Here is a 23,215-nt window from a genome sequence, read left to right as displayed (position 1 = left end):
AGACAAAAAAAAAATTTTTTTTTAAAGCTAAAGAATTTTACCACAACCAAACGAGCACTGCAAGAAACGTTAAAAGGACTGTTGGAAGAAGAAGAAGAAATAGAGAGAAAGAGAGGAATACAGGCATAAAATAAAAATAACAACTAATCAGTATTTATCAAAAATAACCTTAAATGTAAATGGCTTAAATGCTCCAATGAAAAGACATAGGGTAGATGATTGGGTAAGAAAACACGACTCACATATATACTGTCTACAATAGATCTACCTCACACACACCAAAAAAAACACACACAGGATGAAAGTAAAGGGATGGAAAAAAATTTTCCAAAAAAAAAGCTGGTATAACAATACTCATATCTGATAGGATAGACTTCAAGACGAGGAGCATAATAAGAGACAAAAAAGGTCACTACATAATATTAAAAGGATGACTCCAACAAGAGGATATAACCCTGGTAAACATATATGTACCAAATACAGGACCACCAAAATATATTTTAAAACTTCTGGAGGACTTCAAGGGAGAGATCAATAACACTGCAATCATAGTGGGAGACTTTAAAACCCCACTGACACCACTGGATAGATCTGCCAGACAAAAAATTAACAGGGACACAGGATCCTTAAATAACAAACTAGATCAGCTAGAATTAATTTATATTTACAGAACATTTCCCACAAAGCTGCAGGACACACATTCTTCTCAGGTGCACATGTGACATTCTCAAAGATAGACCACATGTTAGGACACAAAGTGAGTCTCTACAAATTCAAGAAGACTGAAATCATATCAAGCATCTTCTCAGATCACAATGGCATGAAACTAGAAATCAATAACAACAAAAACACGCAAAAAATTCAAACACATGGAGGCTAAATAGCATGTTATTAAACAAAAAATGTGTTAGGAAGAAGTTAAAAACTTCCTGGAAACCAATAAAAATGAACACACAACAACACAAAATCTATGAGCTGCAGCAAAAGCAGTCCTGAGAGGGAATTCATAGCACTACAAGCCTACCCCAAGAAACAAGGAAAATTCTTAATTGACTTTCTAACCCGACAACTTAAAGAACTAAAAAGTCAACACAAAGAGAAACACCCAGAGCAAGTAGAGAAAAGAAATAGTAAAGGTCAGAGTAAAAATAAATGACATAGAAACATAAAAAACAATTCAAAAGATCAGTGAAACAAAGAGCTGGTTCTTCAAAAAGATAAACAAGATTGATGGACACTTAGCCAGATTCACCAAGAAACAAAAAGAGAGGACCCAAATTAACAAAATGAGAAACAAAAAAGGAGAAGTAAAAATTGACACCACAGAAATACAAAGTATCATAAAAACATACTACAACAATTATACATCAACAAATTGGACAATCTAGGTGAAATGGACAAGTTTCTAGAAACACGCAGTCTCCCAAAATTGAACCAGGAAGATGTAGAAAACTAGAAGAGACCAATAACAACTGAGAAAATTGAAGATGTAATCAAGAGACTCCCCACAAATAAAAGCGGCTTCACAGGGGAGTTTCACCTAACATTTAAAGAAGATCTAACACCCATTATCCTCAAACTATTCCAAAAAAGCCATGAAGAAAAAAGGCTTCCAAACTCATTTTATGAGGCCAGCATAATCCTGATTTCAAACCTGGATAAAGATACTGAAAAGTGCCCTAGCCGGTTTTGCTCAGTGGTAAGAGCGTCGACCTGTGGTGCGGAGAGACCCGGGTTCGGTTCCCGCTAAGGGTACATACCTCGGTTGCAGTTTGTCCCCGGCCCTGGTTGGTCGTGCGGGTGCAGCCACTCGATGTGTCCCTTCACATCGATGTTTCTCTCTCTCCCTTCCTCTCTCTTCCTCCCTCTCTATCTGTACAAAAAATGGAAAAATATCCTCGGGTGAAGATAAAAAAAAAAAAAAAAAAAGATACTGCAAAGAAAAAAAAACTATAGGCCAATATCGCTGATGAACACAGATGCCATAATCCTTAACAAAATATTACCAAATCAGATCCAGCCATACAACAAAAATGTATTGATCATGATCAAGTGAAATTCATCCCAGGGATGCAAGGCTGGTACAATATTAACAAATCAATAAATTTGATACACCACATAAGCAAAAGATCAAAACCATATGATCATTTCAACAGATGCTGAAAAAACATTCAACAAAATCCAGCACCCATTTCTGATAAAAATGCACAGCAATGTAGAAATTGAGGGATCATATCTTGACATAATAAAGGCTATATATGAAAAATCTACAGCCAACATCATACTCGATGGGCAAAAATTAAAGCATTTCCCTTAAGAACAGGAACAATACAGAGATGCCCACTTTGGCCACTCTTATTTAACATAGTATTGGAAGTCTTAGCCACAGCAATTAGTCATAAAGAAAGAATAAAAGGGATCCAAACTGGAAAGGAGGAAGTAACACTGTCCTTATTTGCAGATGATATGATATTGTACATAGAAAACCCTAAAGCCTCTACCAAAAATCTACTAGATTTAATAAGTGAATTTGGCAAAGTAGCAGGATACAAAATTAACATCAAGAAATCAGTGGTGTTCTCATTCACCAATAATGAACTCAAAGAAATAGAAACTAAAGAACAATCTCACTTATCATTGTAGGAAAAAAAAATTAAGATACCTAGGAATAAACTTAACCAAAGAAGTAAAGAACCTCTTTGCAGAAAACTACAGGTCATTGAAAAAAGAAATAGAGAAAGATAGAAAAAAGTGAAAGTACATACCTTGTTCATAGATTGTAAAAATTAACATCATTAAAATGTTCATACTACGCAAAGCAATCTATAGAGTCAATGCAATCCCCATCAAAATACCAATGACATACTTCACATAACTAGAACAAATACTTTAAAACTTCATATGGAACCAAAAAGAGACCCAGAATAGCCACAGCGATCTTGAAAAAAAAAGAACAAAGTAGGAGGGATCACAATACCAGATATCAGGTTATACTACAAACCACTATAATCAAAACAGCCTGGTACTGGCACAAGACCAGGCATATAGATCAATGGAACAGAACAGAGAACCCAGAAATTGATCCAAGTCATTATGCTCAATTAATATTTGACAAAGGTGGGAAGACCATACAGTGGATTAAAGACAGTTACTTCAATAAATGATGTTGGGAAAATTGGATAGCTGAGTGCAAAAAAATGAAACTACACCACCAATTTACACCACACACAAGAATAAACTCAAAATTGATAAAAGTGATTCATGAATCCAGAAAAATCTAGAAAATGTAGGCAACAAAATTTCAGACATCACTCACAGCAGAATTTTCACTGATACAATGCCTAGCAAGTGAAACAAGGAAAAAAATTAACACATGGGACTATATCAAACTAAAAAGCTTCTGCACAGCAAAACAAACAAGCATCAAAATGAAAAAGGAACCCACTAAATGGGAGAGCATAATTGCCAAACATACATCAGATAAGGGGTTAATTTCCAAAATATATAGAGTGCTCATACAACTCAACAAAAGGGACACAAAGAACCCAATTAAAAGGGGGCAGATGACCTAAACAGACACCTCTCCAAATAGGACATACAAATGGCCAAGAGACAAAAGAAAAAATGCTCAACATCACTAATCATCAGAGAGATAAAAATTAAAACAACTATGAGGTATCACCTCACACCTGCCAGAATGGCTACCACCAACAAATCATCAAACAACAAGTGCTGGTGAGGGTGTGGAGGAAAGGGGACTCTAGTATACTGATGGTTCGAATGCACACTGGTGCAGCCACTATGGAAAACAACATGGTGTTTCCTCATAAAATTAAAAATAGAACTGCCATTTGACCCAGTGACCCACTTGTAGAAATATATCCTCAGAAGCCTGAAACACCAATCAGAATGAATATATGTACCCTTATGTTCATAACAACACTATTTACAGTTGCTAAGATCTGGAAACAGCCCAAGTGTCCATCAATAGATGAGTGGATAGAAAAGCGGTGGTACATATACACAATGGAACACTATGCAGCTATAAGGAAGAAAGATCTCATAGCCTTTGAAAGGACATGGAGGGACCTGGAGAGTATTATGCTAAGTGAAATAACCCAATCAGAGAAAAACAAATACCACATGATCTCAATTATTTGTGGAATGTCATGAACAAAAGAAGCTGGTGAATAAAATAAACCCAGATACATGAAAGTAGGGAAAAGACTGACAAACCTGGGGTGGGGGCAGAGGGTAAGAGGCAGGAAGACATAAACCGAAGAACTTATATGCATATATCTATCCGTAATCAATGGACACAAACAGCAATACTGTGAAGGTGTGGAGGGAAGGGGATTGGGAAGAAGGGTGTCAATGATGGAAAAAAGATGGACATCTATAATATTAATTAATAACTAAACAAACAAACACTGGTTATAAGGATTCTCAGGGAACATATTGAGGACCTCAAGCACATAAAAAAGGACCAGTCAGAAGTGAAGGATGCACTAACTAATATAAGGAATTATTACAGAGAATCAATAGTACAGTAGGTGAACCCAAGAAAGAAACCATTTATTTGGAATATATAATGTTAAAAACACCCAATCAGAACAGCAAAAAGAAAAAAAAATCACGATTGTGTAAGGAGCCTTTGGGACAACTTCAAGCATACCAACATTCACTTAATGGGGCTGCCAGAAATGGAAAAGAGAAATCAAAAAATTGAAAACCTATTTGAAAAACTGACAGAAAACTTCCCTAATTTGGTGAAGGAAACAAACATACAAGTCCAGGAAGCAGAGAGAGTCAGAAACAAGATGAAATCAAAGAGGCCCACACTAAGACACATCATCATCAAAATGCCAAAGGTTAAATACAAAGAGAGAATTTAAAAAGCAGCAAGAGAAAATCAGTTCTTTTCCTACAAAGGAGCTCCCATAAGACTGTCAGCCAATTTCTCAAAAGAAACTTCTCAGGCCAGAAAAAGTGGCAAGAAATATTCCAAATGATGAAAAACAAGAACCGACAACCAAGATTACTCTATCATGCAAAACTATCATTTACAATCGATGGCCATATAAAGAGTTTCCCAGACAAGTGAAAGCTAAAGGAGTTCATCACCACCAAACCAGTATTATATGAAATGTTGACAAGTCTTCCTGAAGAAGATCAAACAGATGAACATTAAATGGCAATAAATACATAGCTATGAACAACTGAATTTACAAACAAAAAGAACAAGCAGAATGAAAATAGACTGATAGAGAGAACTCTTTGTTGGTTGCCAGGTGGGAGGGAATTGGAGAGATGGGTGAAAAGTGAAGGGATCAAGAAGTACAAATTGGTTGTCAGACTAAGGAACCTCAAAGGGAAGAGGGGAAGTAGGGTGGGAAGAGATAAAACAAAGAACTTATATTCATATATGTATAATCAATGAACACAGATAATAGATGGGGAAGGCAGGAGGGGGGTGGGAGTGAAAAGGAAGGAGTCAATGGGGGAAAAGAGAGGTGACATCCGTAACACTTTCAACAATAAAGATGTTGAAAATAAATAAATATATACGTAGAAAGAAAGAAAGAAACAAGTACCTTAAATGACACATTAAATCTGATGGACTGAACAGATATGTACAGAACATTTTATCCAAAAACATCAGGACAATTCTCAAGGACACATGGATTCTCCAGAATCTATCATAGATTAGGTCATAAAACAAGTCCTAACAAATTTAGGAAGAATGAGTTGATAACAAGCATCTTTTCTGACCACAATGGTAGAAAACAAAAAAATCAATTACAAGAAGAAAACTAAAAATTTCACAGGTATGTGGAGATTAAACAACATGCTACTAAACAACCAATGGGTCAATAAAGAAATCAAAAGAGAAATAAAAATAGCCCTGGCCGGTTTGGCTCAGAGGTTAGAGCGTCGGCCTGCGGTACAGAGAGAAATAAAAATATATCTTCAGACAAATGAAAATGGAACTGCATGCCAAAATATGGGACTCAGCAAATGTTCTAAGAGAGAAATTCATAGTGATAAATGTCTACCACAAGAAACAAAAAAAATCTCAAATAAACAACCTAACTTTACACCTCAAGAAACTAGAAAAAGATGCAGGGGCATGAACACACTGAATGTGCACCTATATTTAAAGCAATTCCTCCTGAGAGACAACTGAGGGGTAACTGAAGAGCTTCTGCACAACAAAGAAGACAGAGAGAAACCATGCAGAGAAGATATGGGAAATGTATGAGCCTCCCCAAATCTGAAGGAGACTATCAGTAATGAAGGAGGCAGTGAGGACCATTGTTTACATTCCCCCTGCACTTGAATAGTGCGGGCAAAGGTTCTACCCAAGTTGTGTGTCAATTATACTCCAATTTACAAAAATGAGAAATAATAAAAACATATGCACTGGTAGTAGATCATCAGATTTATTTAGGGTTTAAATTCACTTTTTGGGCAAGATCCAACTATCCACACACTGGAAATATATTCCTCCTTGAGAAGAATAGGAATTAAGTAAAATGTGTACTTCATTGTGATTTTAGGCCTAACAATTATATGATTCATTGTTTTCATCAATATGAAAAGAGAGAAGCATAATAAAGAACAAAAGTGTCCGGTCTTTTAAAAGTTTTAGCATCCATTGTATTTGAATGTTAAGGTATAATTCATCTTAAGTGAAATTTAGTTGTGAATAAGTTTTACTCTATATTAAGCCCCAGTCTTCTTGGGTGAGCTTAACTACAGTCATTAGAACTGACCCACAGTAGCAACCTAGGTCACAGTAACCAATTCTATGGGGCTCGATCTAGTCTTAATATACAAATGCAATTCCTAGAGATGATAGTGTTGAGAACCTCCCACCTTGTATTGCAACATCACTGCCCAGCCATGCTCTGTTACCTGGAATCAGTTTCAAGGAATTCTCCAGGTATTCATCTTCTGTGATAGGGTGACCATTTAACTTCAGCTCCAGGGTGAAATCCCGTACAGCCCAGATAAAGTCCGGAAAGAAACTCACAAACTCTGAGGAATCTTCTTCACTGCGTGTAGGGGAGGACTTTGCCCTGATGAACTCTGTCAGCTCTGTCACATAACTAGAACCAGGTTAAGGAACATACCCACAATTCCTACATTTCCCTCAAAAAAATTCTTATACGCATTAACTTTTGTCCTGGGTTTCCTCTGCTCCACCAAAGGCCACTCAGCAACAGTGAAGGGGAACTTAATTTGATGTCCATTTCCATCAATTTCTCAATAAAATTGGGAAGGATACTGGAGTTTCTCCAAGGCATCATTGTTGATAGTGCTCATGCTGTTGTAGACTAATGTGCTACTCAGAAGCACAGACAGGGCAAAGATCCATGAGTCGTTCTTAGAATCACCCTAGAAAACATGTTAGAGAAATCACTTAGCGGTCTTCTCTTCAGAAACTCATTCAGTTATTTGTGCAATCACTTTTTATTTGTTATTTCAGATCATACTGTTTGGTACAAAGCAAAAACCCTGAAATCAGAATTAAAGTCAAATCTCAGCTCTGGTAGATTACATTGACATTTCTTATGACCTCATTTTCCTCACATATAAAAGATTCTAATAATACTTTCCTCAAAGTGTCCCTATTTTCCATAAGTGGGAGTAAATAAAATAATTCTGAATAATTCATTGTTCATAAGTGACTTCACATGTTCATTTAACAAATATTGAACTACAAAATATCTACTATGCTGGTCACATTTGAACTCTCAAAATAAAATCAAGTAAATTAAACATTTATAAACTTTATAAAATGTTATGTATTTTTCTTAATTATAGGGAAGCAGAGATAAATATGATAATTGTTATACTTGAGATGACTATTTCATAGTATTTACAAACATTTGAAAAACAAATGCAATGGAGATGACAATATAAGTAAAAGATTACATAGTAATAGTGAATGTTAGTAAAAGCAGTAGCCATTATATCAAACAGAAATAATTGATCTGTCAAAGGAGAACAAAATACACTGGAGTTGGAGAAAGAGTGTGTATGTAATTTGAAACATTCCTACAAATGTTGTGTTGGATGTTAAGGGATTGTAAAATCTTGACTTGGAGAAAGAAATGGAAGAAGCACAGAAGTAGTAAGACCTGCAGAAGCAAAATGAGAGTGAGAATGCAATAGATAGAACTATTGTTCTGACTGGCACAGAGCAGAAGACAGGTAGAGAAGATTAAGCTCAAAAGCAAATTCCCGTGCAGAATGATGAAGAGCCTTGAAGATGGGCAAATTTTTCTTGCCTAAATTATTGCAGAAACCAGCATTTAGTCATAGTATAAACAGTGTTTAACTCCACTCAAGACCCTTAAATTCAGCTTCTTAATAGTTTATTAAAATGAATAAAATTATTCACTTCATTGATCAGCAATAAAAGATCTTAGAAAATTTGTCACATTATTTTCTCTAACCTAGAAACACGTTTCAAAGAGATCAAAGTCTGCTTCATTCAGCATTTCAAGAATAGATCACATCAGTTAAGTAACAAAGGATCATAAGAGATAAAGAGACAATCCAGGATGAAAGATACCTGTTTGTGACTCTCTGCCATACCTTTTCTACGTCACCCAGGCCCTCAGTGTCCAGAAGGACCAGGGTGTGGTCATGTTTGGAGGGGTGAGGCACACACCACATCCAGATACCTTTGGTTTCAGACTGCACTGTAGAGCCCAGAGGGAAACCTGCAAGAGAGTGAGAAACGCAACGTAAAGTGACAACAAGGAGTCCAAGAAGCCCATGGGCTACAAAATGAGACTTAGAGTGTTATAAATGCCCTAAGATAGAATAGAGTGCTGTCTCCATTTCAAGAATGCCCAAATTTGTATAACATCTAACTACTTTTAGAGGTCATGTGCTATCACATAAGTTTGGATTATTCAGATGACTAATTCCATTTTGCAATGTAAAGATATCTCTGTTCATGTCTCTGTGGCCTACCCACACATTAGGCGAGAGAAAGGGCATGCTGTACACGAGAAAGCTTTGCTTTTTAACTGTTCAACTATCATGACTCCCTAAAGAAGTTAAGTGATTTGAATATATCATAATAGATCAAGACCTTTCAATAGTCTGAAGAATGAACAGGACAATATACTCAATATTTTTTATTAAGTACCATTATGTTCTTAGCACTGGGGATATGTTCAAGGCTCAGGAGATACAGCAGTGGCTAAAATAGACAGAAATACCTTCTCTCTGGAGTCTTATAGCATATGAGTCCTAAGACCTTGCTAATTTATAACTGGTTTATGGGTCAGCCGAGTGAAACCTGGTCTTAATGGATGGAACTATGGAGAGACAGGAATGGGTAATACATAAAAAAATAAGCATACTTTTATAAACCCTCATAAAATATTATGGCTACATCTCACCTCTTCTTTTAAATATGATGTGAATCACAACTAATTCAAGGAATCCCACAAACAATTAAAACATTATGTAAGAGAAATATTATCACATCATATTCATTCTGTTTTTTTTCTATGTTGAGGAAAAACACAACTTTTGAGGGCCCTACATAGAACCAGAATAGAAAAAGTGTTGATGTGTGGTTGATGCTGCTTCTATAGTCTCATTTTCTGCCCGTGAAATTCAGTATGTTCTCCTCTATTTTTCTTATGACCTTTTTTATATTCCTGGTGTCAGCAACTCTTTATATTAAATCATATTTGTGGGCTTTGTAGGATTTGGATATGCTGGTCTATAAGATATTCTGCAACACCAAGGTACTGTGTTCTAATCAGAATTTTTATGAAAGCTAGCTAAAGCCCCACAAAAATTATAGTGAGCTGAAAGATAAATATTCTAATATATTTTGTCTTATTCCGTTAAAGTGTGCTTACCATGTTCTACATACTATCCTTGCTGCTGAGAATTTGTCAGTAAAGACTCCAGGTTCTTTTCTTCTACTGATATTAATTTTAATATAAAAAATAAATAAGTAAATATATAAAATATGTTCATATTGTGTTAAATTTAAGTGAAGGGGCAACATGAGACAGGATGATCAGGGAAGACTTCTTTGAGAACTGACATTTGTGCAGAGCCTTGAATAAAAGGAGCTAGATGGGTAAAGAAGCAGCAAGTATTGCAGGCAGAGGGAACCACAGGTTCGGTGACATAGAGATGGGAAAGGGCTTGCAATTTGCAAGAACCTAAAGGAAGCTAGTATGGCTGTATCATAACTAGTGGTGGAGAAAATAGAAAAGATGACTTTGTAGCAATAAGAAAGACTAGGTCATAGTGAGCCTTTGAGGAATATAGATTTTACGTAAGAATAATGCAAGCTTAAGGACGGCATTAGAAGCAACTACAGTAAACTTTGCTTGGTTGCTTTGAAGGTGATTTATTAGAGAGGATCAAAGTAGAATAAAAGAGGACACTATAAGGGAAAAAAAGTATTTCAGGCAAAAAATGAGACTGACTTACCTCATAAATAAAAATGGTAAAATACAGTGTGGGTTTGTTGGTTGGAGCATTGTCCTATACACCTGAGAATAAAAGTGTCATTTAAAGTGCAGAGATCGGATAAGATCACATTGATGGGGCATAAATAGAGGAGAGAAAAGACCCCAGGACCAAGACCTGGAGTGACCTACAATTCATATAAATAAATGAAAAGTTAGAGGCTGATTAAGAGAATGAAGAGAACTAAACATAGAGGTAGAAAGAAACCTAGAAGAGCATGGTGCCTCAGAAGCCAAGCAAGGATCGAAGTTCAAGGAGCAGAGAGAAGTCAGCTATGAGCTATGATGTCAAACAAGGAACTAAGATGGATCCAAAGAACCATCCACTGAATCATACAAATGGAGGTCAGTGGTAAATATAACAAGAGTGAGTGTTCAATGGACTGTTAGAGCTAAAACCAGAAAGGAGTCAAATGAAGAGAGAGGTGGGACAAGAATTGGGAAAAGGAAACTAAGACAAATATTTTAGCTTGAAGAGGAGTACAAAAAAACAAAAAACAAAACAAAACGGGATGGTGGTCATAACAAGATATGAAGTCCAGGAAACAATTTTAAGATAATATTCAAGCATATTGGTTAATTAATAAGAACACTATAGTATAGAAAGCAAAATTTCATGTGGGAGACATGACTTCACGAGCTTAGTGCTTAGCTGGTTAGAAAAGATGTCTCTGAGAGCACTTGTTTGGAAGATTTTCCTTTTTTATTTAAATATATTTTTATTGATTTTTTAGAAATGGAGAGGAACTCCAATATGAGAGAGAAACATCCATCAGCTGCCTCCTGCACGCCCCCTACTGGTGATTGAGCCCTCAACCCCGGCATGTGCCTTGACGGGGAATCGAACCAGGACCTCTCAGTCCTTGGGATGATGATCAATTCACTGAGCCACACCGGCCGGGCTGGGAGATATTTCTTGTATAGGAAGCAGAATCATAATTGTAAGAATTAGGAACAGGAAAAAATTGCAAGTTTTCTGGTGAGAATTAGAATCAGGAAATGTGTTTAAAAAGAAATTTGGAATATCCACTCATGTGACCCTAGAGAAGTGGAGAGAGGCTGATTCAGCTGGCGTTAAGCAAATAGTCTGTCACAGGACTCCACTCACCAAGCTTTTCTCCTGCAAGACAGTTCATCAGGTAAGATTTTCCTGTACGATACACCCCAACGATAGCCACCACCACCACTGGTTGAGAAATCTTGTAAAGAATCTTTAAGGCTCTCTGATTCACCGACATCTGCTGGTTCTTGTTTTCCACCAAACACATGGGGGCCGACATGATGGGTTCAGATGCCATGGCAACCTGCAAACCCAAAAGAGTTTGTAGAAATGAGGTCACAAAATCATTCTCTGCCTCAAGGTTAATCAAAGCATGTGTACAGCAGAGGGTCTGTGGGACCTCTGTACATACTTTTCTATGACACAAAATGTAGAATAGCATTAGCAGACCACAAGACAGAAGGCTTCCTTCACCATAATCTTTGATGATGATAGTGATAAAAGACCAGATAGACCTCCAAAGTTTTACTTCCATTATAAAAATTCAAGCAATGTTTTTCATCCATTTGGAGTCTACATTTGATGAGCTCTGAGACATGTGCATTACAGAGCTGACCTCACTGCTATTTATAAGAACCTTGAAAATTTGCACCTACTACCCACTTTACATATGTAGTTGATGAAGTTCAGAGAGACTGAGGAATATGCTCAAATTTATATATGAATAAGTGGTAGATCCTGGATTTCAAACCAGGGAAGTCTGGTTCACCATACTTCGCCTTGCAATCACTTATCTGGTGGAATAATCTTTCTCAACATTCATTACTCCATATTCTCCTCGATGAGTGATGTATAGGAGTTTTCTATTGACTATCCTATACCAACAATACATTCTCTAGTTTGATGAAATGGGTTCCTCTTATCCCTGCAGAGTTAGGACCTCATTCCACAATCCACTCCGCAGCTCCCAGACCAGGCTCTTTCCTTGCATGATTAGTTTTTCATCAAGGGCTCCAGGTCACTAGTATTTTTTGAATTATATACTTTCATGTTTTCACTCCTGATAGCCAGTAGTATCAATACTGTCTTTAATTTATTTAAATGCATCGGATTAGCATCTACTATGTACCTGAAACTGTGCTTGCTTACTGGGTTAAAATTATTGACGAACTGTGGCCCCTGGCCACAAAATCATACTAAAGTAACTGTATCAGTTAGAGTTAGGTTTAGCTGTGAGAAACAAACAAACAAATAGTTCATAAAAAATTTAATTCTACTATTCTTTTACAAATCTTCCAGGATTAGTAGTCCACAACTAGTAGGGTAGATTTGCTTCAAAGGATTGGAGCCCAGAAACCTTACTTACATCGTATGCTCAGCCAACTCTGAGAGGCAGCCCGAGGTCTAAGGTGGTGTGCCATCATGTTTGTAGTAAGAGCAGATTAAAGAAGGAAAAGTAGCAGAGGCCACAGCTCTAAGAATTCATCACTTCTACTTAACAATAATAAATTTTAAGTTATCACATTACCATATCCAGCATCAATGTTCATCAGGGATATTGATCTGTAGTTTTCCTTTCTTGTAGTGTCATTGTGTGTTTTGGTACCAGCATAATACTAGCCTCATAGAATACTAGCCTCATAGAATGAACAAGGAAAAATTTCCTCCTCTTTAATTGTTTTAAATAGTTTAAGAATTGGTGTTAGTTCTTCATATGCTTGGTAGAAATTAACAGTTGAGCCATCAGGTGTTTTCTTTTTTGTTGTTTTTTGTTTTGTTTTGTTTTGTTTTACTAATTAAATATCCTTACCAATTGTAGGTCAAAAATAATTTTCTTTGTAATTTAGTGTTGGAATATTTTATTTTCCTAGGAATTTATCCATTTCATCCAAGTTATTTAACCTGATGGTGTGCAATTGTTCATAGTACTCTCTTATATCCTTTCTTTTTTTTTTTTTTTTTCCTACAAAGTCAGTAGCAATCTTTCTGGAATTATCCTGAGGAAAAGAGTATGTGAGTGACTTTCCTTTTTAATTTCAGTATTTGTGTTTTCTCTCTGTGTTTCTTAACCAATCTAGTTCAACGTTTTTCAATTGATTGATCATTTCAAATAACCAACTTTTATTGATTTTCTCTATTGTCTTTCTGTTCTCTAATTTATCTCTATTCTAATCTTTATTATTTACTTCCTTCTGTAACATTTATGTTTAGTTTGTTCTCCTTTTTCTAATTCTTTAGATTAGAAGAAGTTAGACTTTTTATTTAAGACTTCTTTTTTTTTTTTTTTTTTATCCTCACCCGAGGACATTTTCCCATTTTTTTGTTCAGGTAGAGTGGGAGGGAGAGAGAGGAACAGAGAGAGAGAGAGAAACATCGACGTGAAAGGGACACATCGAGTGGCTTCCACCCAAACGACCGACCAGGGCCGGGGATAAACTGCAACCGAGGTACGCACCCTTAGCGGGAACCGAACCAGGGTCTCTCAGGACCGCAGGCCGATGCTCTAACCGCTGAGCCAAACCGGCCAGGGCAAGACTTTTCTTTTCTTTAATGTAAACATGTATACCTATAAAATGTCCCCTTTGCACTGCTTTCACTGCATACCATAAGTTTGGTATGTTGTGTTATCATTATCACTTGTTTCTAAGTATAAGTATTTTTCAGTTTCTCTTACGATTTTTTCTTTTATATATTGATGTATCTAGTGTGTTGTTTAATTTGCACAAATTGGTTGACTTTCTAGTTTCACTTCTATAATTGATTTCTAACTATATCCACTTTAATCAAGGGAGGTGTTTTGTATGATATCTATCTTTTTATATTTATTAAAACTTAAATTATGGTTAACATGTGATCTATTCTGGAAAATGTCCCATGTGTACTTACTTGAGAAGAATGTGTATTCTGCTGTTGCTTATAGAAGGTTCTGTTAGACCTAGTTGCTTTACTACATTGTTCAATTCCTCTGTTTCTTTATTTATCTTTTGCCTGATTTGTCTATCCATTATTGAGAGTAGGATATTGAAGTATCCAACTATTATAGTAGAACTGTTTATTTTCATTTTGATTTCAATTTTTGCTTTGTATGTTTTGAAGGTATGTTACTGGGTGTGTAAATGCTTATATTTATTATACTTTTTCTATATTGAATCTCTTCTTAATGTATAATGTCCTTCTATGTATTTTGTCACTTTTTTATTTTAAAGTCTAGTATATCTGATATTCATATAACCACCCATGATCTTTTTTTATAAATATTTTCACAAAACATCTTTTTCCACCATTTCAATTTCAAGCTATTTGTGTCTTTAAATTTAAAGAAAATTTCTTATAGACAGCATATATTTTTATTATGGGTTTTTTAAAAAATAAATTCTACCAATCTCTATCTTTTGATTGTGGAATTTAACTCATTTACATTTAGAGTAATTACTGAGAAAGAGGAATTACTTTTGCCATTTTGCTATTTGTTTACTATATGCCTTATGGTGTTTTTATCACTCATTTCCTGCATTACTATCTTCTTTTATATTTAGTTGATTTTTTGTACTAAAAGATTTTAATTCCCCAATTATTTCCTTTTGTATATATTTTATAGCTATTATTTTGTGGTTACCATGGGGATTATATTAAATATCCTAAAATTATGACACCCTAATTTTTTTTTTTTTAATCCTCACCAGAGTACATTTTCCATTTTAGTTCAGATAAACTGGGAGCGAGAGAGAGGAAGATATGGGGAGAGAGAAGAACATCAATGTGAGAGAGACACATCGACTGGCTGCCTCCTGCAAGGCCTTTGTCAGGACCAGGGACGAACCACAACTGAGGCAAGTGCCCTTTACTGGATTCAAACCCGCAACTCATTGGTCCGTGTGCCAATGCTCTAACCACTGAGCATACAGGCCTGGGCATATCACACCCTAATTTAAATGTATACCAGTTTAACTTCAATAATATATAAAAACTCTCTCCTTTATAGTTCTGTTTCTACCCCTTATAGTTGTTGATATCACAAAATGACATCTTTATATACTGTGTGTCCACGAACATAAATTAATTGTTATAAATCATCAGTCTTTTAAACTATACAGAAAACAAAATGTGAACTTACAAATTAAAACTAAAATAAAACTAGCTTTTAAGTTAAGTTTTCTAATGAAGTGGTTTCTTAAATATAGCTGAAAACAAAAGGTAGAGTGACTGACTGTTGTTACAATAATACTAGCTGTTATAATTGGCCATATATTTACTTTTAATGAGATAGTTATTCTGTTGGTGGTGCTGCCATGAAGCAAATGGACAGAGAAAGGCCCTGAGAAAAGCCCAGCTATTCCAAGCTCTAAATACTGGATTTATCCTTGGTCACCTTAATGTGCATAGCTCAGGGACCCAAAGGACCAAAACACAGGTCTGTTGTCTAAGCCACAGACTAACAAAAGGAGAGCGTCCTTCCCAAAGCTAGACTCGGGTAATCATAAACGCTTGCCCCCTTCCCTTCAAAAGTCCATCTATGCCCTCGTGGCTTCTAAGGCTAACCCACTCTGCAGCCCACAGTTTGGTCCTGGTAGAAACTCCATCCATTAATTATGTTTTAAGGAAACTATGAAGAAAAAGATGCAAAATGAGTAACCAAAAGGAAATGCTAATATCAACAGCTCCTCCTGGAGGTCCCCAATCTCCATTCCAACAAAAACAGTGATAATCATCACCTTGTGCTTCTCTGGAAGTAAGGTTTCCATATGAAACTGCTCTCTAGCAGTCTCTAGTTTAGTTGTCCTTTCCTGCTACATTCCTGGCACAGCAAGCATAGGCTGATCCCTGCAATGAGAAATTCATCTGTTTTTGGTTCTGCCCTTACAATTTCTGCTAAGGCCAATAGTGCTCCCAAACCATGAGGATTTTGGATTGAATGTTATGACAGCCACATCTTCTAATGCAGTAGAGCGGCTCTATCTAAAGCAGGGGTCATCATCAGAGAGAAGCAAAGTTGTCACCTCATCGATGTCCTCTGCTAAGACCTAAAGCTTAACCAGCTGTTAAGAGAGTATTGTGGCTTATAATGAGGAAGGACCTGGCAGTAGGACAACCTGGGGACACAGCCATTAATTGTTAAGGCACAGACTCCATGCATCTCTCCTGTCTCGTGGTCCTAGTTGTTAAGAACAGCTATGGAACTAGCAATGAGTATGGCAAGTTTCATCAAAATCTGAGTTTTAAAACTGACTGCACTCAGGCAGCCCATTTATTTTTGGCTCTCTCTTATTATTTCCCCTCTAATAAATAAAGGCAGCCAGGGATCCCTGAAGCAGAATGCTCTTGAGGCCAAAAGAGAGAGTAGAGGAGGTGAATCTAATCTAATGTGGAGTCAAGATTGAGAAGCATAAATCCTAATGCAAATTATGAGAAACATGAAGAAACTGCCTTCACCTCCCTCCCAGCTTTAAAGAGCCCAGAGAAGACCCTAAACTCTCATCTCTCTATGCACCCATCTTGGCCCCACCCCACTTGCCGCTATCTTGGTCATGAGACATGTTGCAAGGCTGTCACCTCACAGGGACCACTGCTCCCCATGGAGAAGCTGAGCCTTCTCAGAACCAAAGGCAGCAATGGACCCCTGAAGCCAAGACTACCAGGCGACAGGGGCCCTCGCCTCTCTATTCCTCAGAGTCCAAATTGGGAGGTTTAAGCTCAAGACCGGTTGCATGCAAAAGAAAGTTGAACTAGCATTTCTGCCGGACAGCTCCTCAGGTCCCTGGGTCCAAGTACAAGCTCCCAGTTTTTTCCACTCCTCCTCTTTCCACTTTTCTGTTGTCACTTTATAGAAGATAGAAAGGAAATGAAACAAAAATCTGAACCTAATAGTAAAAGTAATTTCTGTCTTTTCTTGGGTGGGTGGGTAGGGACCACACAGACGAAATGGTACAGGGTAAAAAACAGACTTGGACCGTAAAGTTCATAACGGTTGTTTAAAGAGACTGTGAATAAATTAGTTTACATAAATAGAGCTTGTTAGAATTTTTTGAATACTGAATATCGTTAATACAAGAGGAAGTTTTAAATATCATCGTGTATGTTGAGTACTGCCTTTCACTCTTTTCCTCCAGTGTCTAGCAGAGGCCAGTCAGAAGTCTGAAGCAGAGGGAGGAATCAACTCCAAGCCTCACCTGCGCAAGAGGATTAGGGTTTAGAGCCTCAGCCCCGGAGAGGACTTCAGCCCCTTCCCACAGACGAGGTGGGCACTCCTCCAGTGTAGGACTCTGTGCAGCCCTGAGTGGGTGCCCGAGGAGAAGCAGCGCTCCCGGGGACACGCTGCGCTCGCTGCCGCCTTGCAGCGGCCGCGGGTCATAATGCACAGGCTAAGGTGCCCTGAGCAAAGCGCCCACCCTCTCGGGCTCCAGCCCTCTGGGGCCCCCGAGTCCCGCTGCTCCCGCACCTGACAGGGTCTGCCAAGCCTGCGCCTCCAGAGTGGGAAGAGCACCTGGATACCCCTTGCTGTTGTTTGACGAACGTGTACGTGGAAGACCAAGTCCAGGAGCGAACTTACGTGCTGTGGGTGCGGCAGACAGGGAGCAAGTTCTCAGCTGTCCTCTCCTTCCCTGGCGCGCTCCTCCGGCGTCTGTCTCCTCCCGGTGCTGACTCCTCTTTAGAGGTTGGAAAATTCAGCGGATGTTATGGCCAAGATTCCGGCTCGGGCTGAGAACTGAAACCGAAAGGACGCGACGCAAGTTGTCTAGAGGTGTTAACTGCTAAGGGTGTTCTTGTTTGTTAACGGAGACTGGAGGTCCGAGGGCGGGGGCCGACCTGGGATCCGGGGTCCCTTCACTCCTGCCCTGGGAATCCCGAGCTGGTGCCCCTCCTCGGGTGGGTGCGGCCCCTGACCCCGCAGGGAACCCAGAGCCACAGGCTGTAACAGCAGGCTGACCAAGAACTGCAGCCTGTCTCTTAGGGCTACTTTTGTGGACAATTTGGGTGTTTTGTTTTGTTTGTTTTAATTTTTCGTTTAGACCATCTCAATTCTTTCGCTCTTTTTAAGTACTCTTGTTATTAACGTAAGTGATTTTTCATTAATGAATTTTGCAGTCCTGAGATAATCGCTATTTTGAAGCATGCTCTTCCACTTATTATTATTGTGTGGTGGCTTTGTGGGGGATTATAAAGGCCCTGAGTTTATATATTTTGAGTTTATACTTTAAATAAATAAAATGATATAAAAATGTAAATTCAAAAGTATTTATTTTAAATGAGCAAAGAAGTCACAATCATCAGTGCGTTTTTAAAAGTTGACAATGTATATTTTCTCTCAGTTCTCTGGTTTTATCTTCTATTAAGGTTTCCCCTTCATACTTGAATTTTAGTATGAGCATTAATTCAGAAAAAATAAATATATAATTTTAAAGCATTCCACTATATTAAACTACGGACCAAAAATTGTATATTCAATTAGTCATTTGCTCTAGCTGTTGCCTTCTTGATGGATATAAGTAGGAGTTGTGTTATTGGAACTAATTTGAGTTTGTTTCATTGACTATTTTTCTCTGCCTAGAATATTCTGAGTTAGTTTCAAAGACATTAGCCCTGGCCGGTTTGGCTCAGCGGTTAGAGCGTCGGCCTGCGGTCTGCAGAGCCCCGGGTTCGGTTCCCGCTAAGGGCGCGTACTTCGGTTGCAGTTTGTCCCCGGCCCTGGTTGGTCGTGAGGGTGGCGGCCACTCGATGTGTCCCTTCGCGTCGATGTTTCTCTCTCTCTCTCCCTCCCACTCTATCTGTACAAAAAAATTGAAAAATACCCTCGGGTGAGGATAAAAAAAAAAAATTACAAAGACATTAAAATGTTAATTCCACTTATATCAATCTGTTTGGTTGAAATTAACTCTTTGAAAACATGATAAAAACTAAGTAACAACAGCTATGTGTCAGATGTTCATTTTTATAGCATTATCAACAATATAATACTAAAATGAAAATCTTGTTCCAAGAAAGCTGTTACATTGAATACAATATCAGGAAATACATTTAAAATTGAACATTTTAAATTCCTTTATTTTTTATATGTGATGTAATATTACCAACCATATTTTTATTGGAATGTTTACCTGTTAATGAGTTGATATCCTAGACATCCCATTTTCAGAGTTAAAATGTATTCTTATTGTGTCATATTGTTGGGCAATTTTTATAAATTGTCTTTATTTGGTATTTTTAATTTGGGTAATGTATGGTTTTTCTGCAGCACTTGGTGGTGCATTTCACTGGTACAAGTATTACAATTGTGAGGCCCATTGACTTTCCATATTTAAAGATGAACAAAGTAAGGTTCTCACCTTTAGACAATCTAAACCTTGCAGATGGCAAATATAAAATGAAACAAGAAGTAGTGGGTGCTAAAATGATGTTACAGATAAAGTGCTTGTTACTACAAAAGTAATCATTGTATTAGGAAGGCTTATAGGTGGCTTTACAGAGAAGGACCCATTTTTGTTGAATCTTCAAGAATGACTCACTTTTGAAAAAGGAGTGATTGAAGGCAAGATATTTTAAAGGAAGGAAAGAAATGAGCAAATATAGAGAAGTAGGAACTAGATGCTAGGAATCAGTCCAGTTCAATGCAGCCAGTATAATGGGCTCACTGAGAATAATGTAGAAAGATCGACTGAAACCTGTATCATTGACAGCATTGCACAGACAGATAGAGACTTTGAAGGTTACTAGGCATGCTCAGAGCCAAATATTTGAATTGTGTTTTTCTGATGGCACGAGTAGGAGTGAATAGATTGAGGACATTGGAGATCAAGATTATTTCAGAGGCTGATGCTCCAGCTTAGAAAGCATATTATAGTCCCTCCACTCTAGGTTCCACAGAGTTATTCAAGGGTTCAGTTTCCTTCTATTCTGTTGTTCTATATCCAAGACATTGTATACATTTGTAAGCACTCAAAGGTTGAGTGCTGTCATATCCAGACAGTTAGATGGAAAAAAGAGACTGGCAGAGAACTGACCTAAAGCTCTCTGACCCAGACCCACCAGTTATATGCACATACTTCTGGTTATATTCCATGTGCTCATGGCCACACTTAGATGCAAGAGCAGCTAGAAAGAGGTAATGTCTACCTGGGTTGCCATGAGCTCATCTTATTATATAGAATAATATAATACTTGGAGCCAAAAATTCTGTCATAGATCTAAAAATATATGCAACAATATCAGAATAAACTTTATTAAAAGACGTTTAATTTAACTTGGCAATTTGTAGAGTTGAACATAAGCTGCATTAAGTATAGTGAACCTATATGACTGAGATACAGAGATCTGATGATGCAGGATGAGAGGTGAGGAAGAATATAAGGCTAGTTAGTTCTTTTGACCTTTAAATAAATATTTTATCATTGTTATTTTATTATTTATTATTTTAATGTTTAAAATATTATTTTATAGTTATTTATATTATTATATTATATTATATTATTGATGAAAAAAATATATTTGGAGTCTTTCTTCATCTTCCATGGTGGTAAATAGTTGCAAAATCTGTGTCTATATCTTTAAAACATATATTCTAAAAGTGTAAGTTACAAAGAGTAATATTAGTGAAAGAAGAACTATAAAAATGATTTCCAAAACCAGTGGCGGTTAATGAGACTGGATTTAACTGAAATGAAAGTTTTGCATGTTCTATTAATTTATCTCCAGAAAAGATGACCTAGCAATTGCTTTAGAAAGTATGTTTATGGCATCAAATATTCGTAGTTTTGGGGACTGGTAGGAATTTTCAGACAGAAGGAGTCTCATTTTAACATGCTGTATGCAGTTTGGCAGAAGACCATAAAGGTGCTGATATACCAGCCTTTCCAGAGAAGCACAATCTTAAAGCAATTTCAGTTCAAAAGTCTGTTGAGCTTAGCTCTTCAACAGAGAAAAATGTAGGTACAAAGGAATAATGGACCCTAGAAGACAAGATTCAGAAGATTGGGAAATTCTAGAATCAAAGACAGTAGCCCACTGTAACAAAACAGTAAAAACTAAGCAAAATTAAATGCACTTTGGATATTGCTAGGCATTGAAATATACAGAATAAAAGACCATGGTTTCAGAATTGTACAAAATGTAAGCAGTGGACCCTCCTTGGTGGGTTGGCTGTGTAAATATGTTACTTTGCTCACAAACTGGACTAAGATTTTATCACTGTAGGAAGAGTACACTCCCGTTTGTTCTTCCTGTACCTGGAACATAGAGCTTAATGAGAAAACTGAAATTACAGACATTTTTAATTTGTAGGATGCACATCTTGGGGAAGACAGAACTTCTGGAAAGACCTCCTAGACACTGGAATGCTAGGGTTACATTTAGAGTTGTACAAATTTAGCTTATCTCATGTCACATTCTGGGAGGCCCTTGGAAACTCATTGTGCTCCTTCTCCAGGTGTGTTCAAACCATGACACTTCATTTCACTCTTACATGAGACTTAGCTTTGTCCCTGGTTCTTCTTCCTTCAAGAGACACATCATAGACACTGCTCTGAGTCTCCTAGAGAACAGTTTAGTGACCTGGACATGTGCCTGATGTGAAAAGCACCTCATCCTTGTCCTGGAGACATAATTTGAAAACAACTTCCCAAGAGTCAGCTGGTGTGGCCCTTCCATGCCTATCACATTTGTTTTGATATGAAGACGTATGTAAAGTGGGCTCTTCTTGGCCCAGACCTCAAGAAGCACCCCCTTTCCACATTTGCAACACTTGTCAGGGCTTGTCCATTTAAGTTACATATAGGTAAATTAGAAGAAATTTAAAATTTTTTACTGGTTTCAGGTCTCAGGTTAAACAGTGCTCACTCTAAAGCCTCTTCAAATCCCATTTATAAGTGGGAAAGCATTCTTCATGGCTTTTTAAAAAACTTTTATAACATTTCTTTGGTATCAGAGAATTCACATAACAAACTTAAGAGACTTTTAAATTGAAGGAGTGTGTGTGAGAGAGGGGACACTGTCTTTTAGAGCTACCCCAAAAAATATATCATAAAGCCATATCAAAATATGTAATATGTATACCATTGGAAAAGCAACATAGAAGAGGGAAAGAAAAGAAATATGTAATTTTTTCCAAATGAATGAAAGACAAGAAGCCACATATCCAGAAGTTCAGAGAACCCCATGTAAAATGAGTAACAAACAAAATCACACCTATGCAACCATAGCTAAATTAAGACAGTCTTAAACACATAGAAAAAAAAAAAAGAAAACATTACCTACAAAAGACCGAAAGAGTGGATGTCAGAAGACTTTTTCCTAGAAACTATGCCAATTAGAAGAAAGAGGAATAACATTTCCAAAGTACTGAATAAAGAAGAATATCAAACCAGAATTCTTTCCCCACTAAAAACATTTCTAGAAGGAACACAAAATAAAGACTGATTGAATTTATTGTAAGCAGACTTTTATTAAAGATTGAAAAAGAAGGTTTCTCTCATTCCTACAAAAAATGAGAAATCACTGAAATAATAAAAATGTCAGTAAATTTAAGTAAAATAAAACACATAAATAAATCTATATCAGGAATTTATAACAAACCCAAAAGTGAAAACATAAGATGATATGAACAATTTTATGTGAATAATTTAAAAGCTCAGTAAAATAAACAAATTCTGTGAAATGTAAATTACTACAATTGATGCAAGGAAGAAATAAACACATGGAAATGTCT

General features: G+C 36.9%; 1 protein-coding gene across 2 annotated transcripts in view; it reads right to left on the bottom strand.

The window, feature by feature from the left end:
• The window catches only part of LOC118626508 (guanylate-binding protein 6-like), a 29,618-nt gene extending 11,427 nt beyond the window's left edge, over nucleotides 1-18,191 (bottom strand). Inside the window, exons 1-5 of one of the 2 annotated variants that reach the window (XM_036256299.1) lie at nucleotides 18,068-18,191; nucleotides 11,629-11,824; nucleotides 8,608-8,735; nucleotides 7,292-7,401; nucleotides 6,919-7,112 (exon numbers count right to left, since the gene is read on the bottom strand). In XM_036256299.1, coding sequence (XP_036112192.1) covers nucleotides 6,919-7,112; nucleotides 7,292-7,401; nucleotides 8,608-8,735; nucleotides 11,629-11,818 — 622 coding nt within the window. In that variant the 5' untranslated portion in view covers nucleotides 11,819-11,824; nucleotides 18,068-18,191. Of the gene's footprint in view, nucleotides 1-6,918; nucleotides 7,113-7,291; nucleotides 7,402-8,607; nucleotides 8,736-11,628; nucleotides 11,825-16,232; nucleotides 16,278-18,067 lie in introns of those variants that run through there. The other variant, XM_036256298.1, reaches the window with a different exon arrangement.
• Nucleotides 18,192-23,215: the final 5,024 nt, after the last annotated feature.

The sequence above is a fragment of the Molossus molossus genome, unplaced genomic scaffold (assembly GCF_014108415.1).
Source record: "Molossus molossus isolate mMolMol1 unplaced genomic scaffold, mMolMol1.p scaffold_m16_p_12, whole genome shotgun sequence".
Classification (NCBI taxonomy): domain Eukaryota; kingdom Metazoa; phylum Chordata; class Mammalia; order Chiroptera; family Molossidae; genus Molossus; species Molossus molossus.
This window is presented reverse-complemented; position numbering and strand designations above follow the sequence as displayed.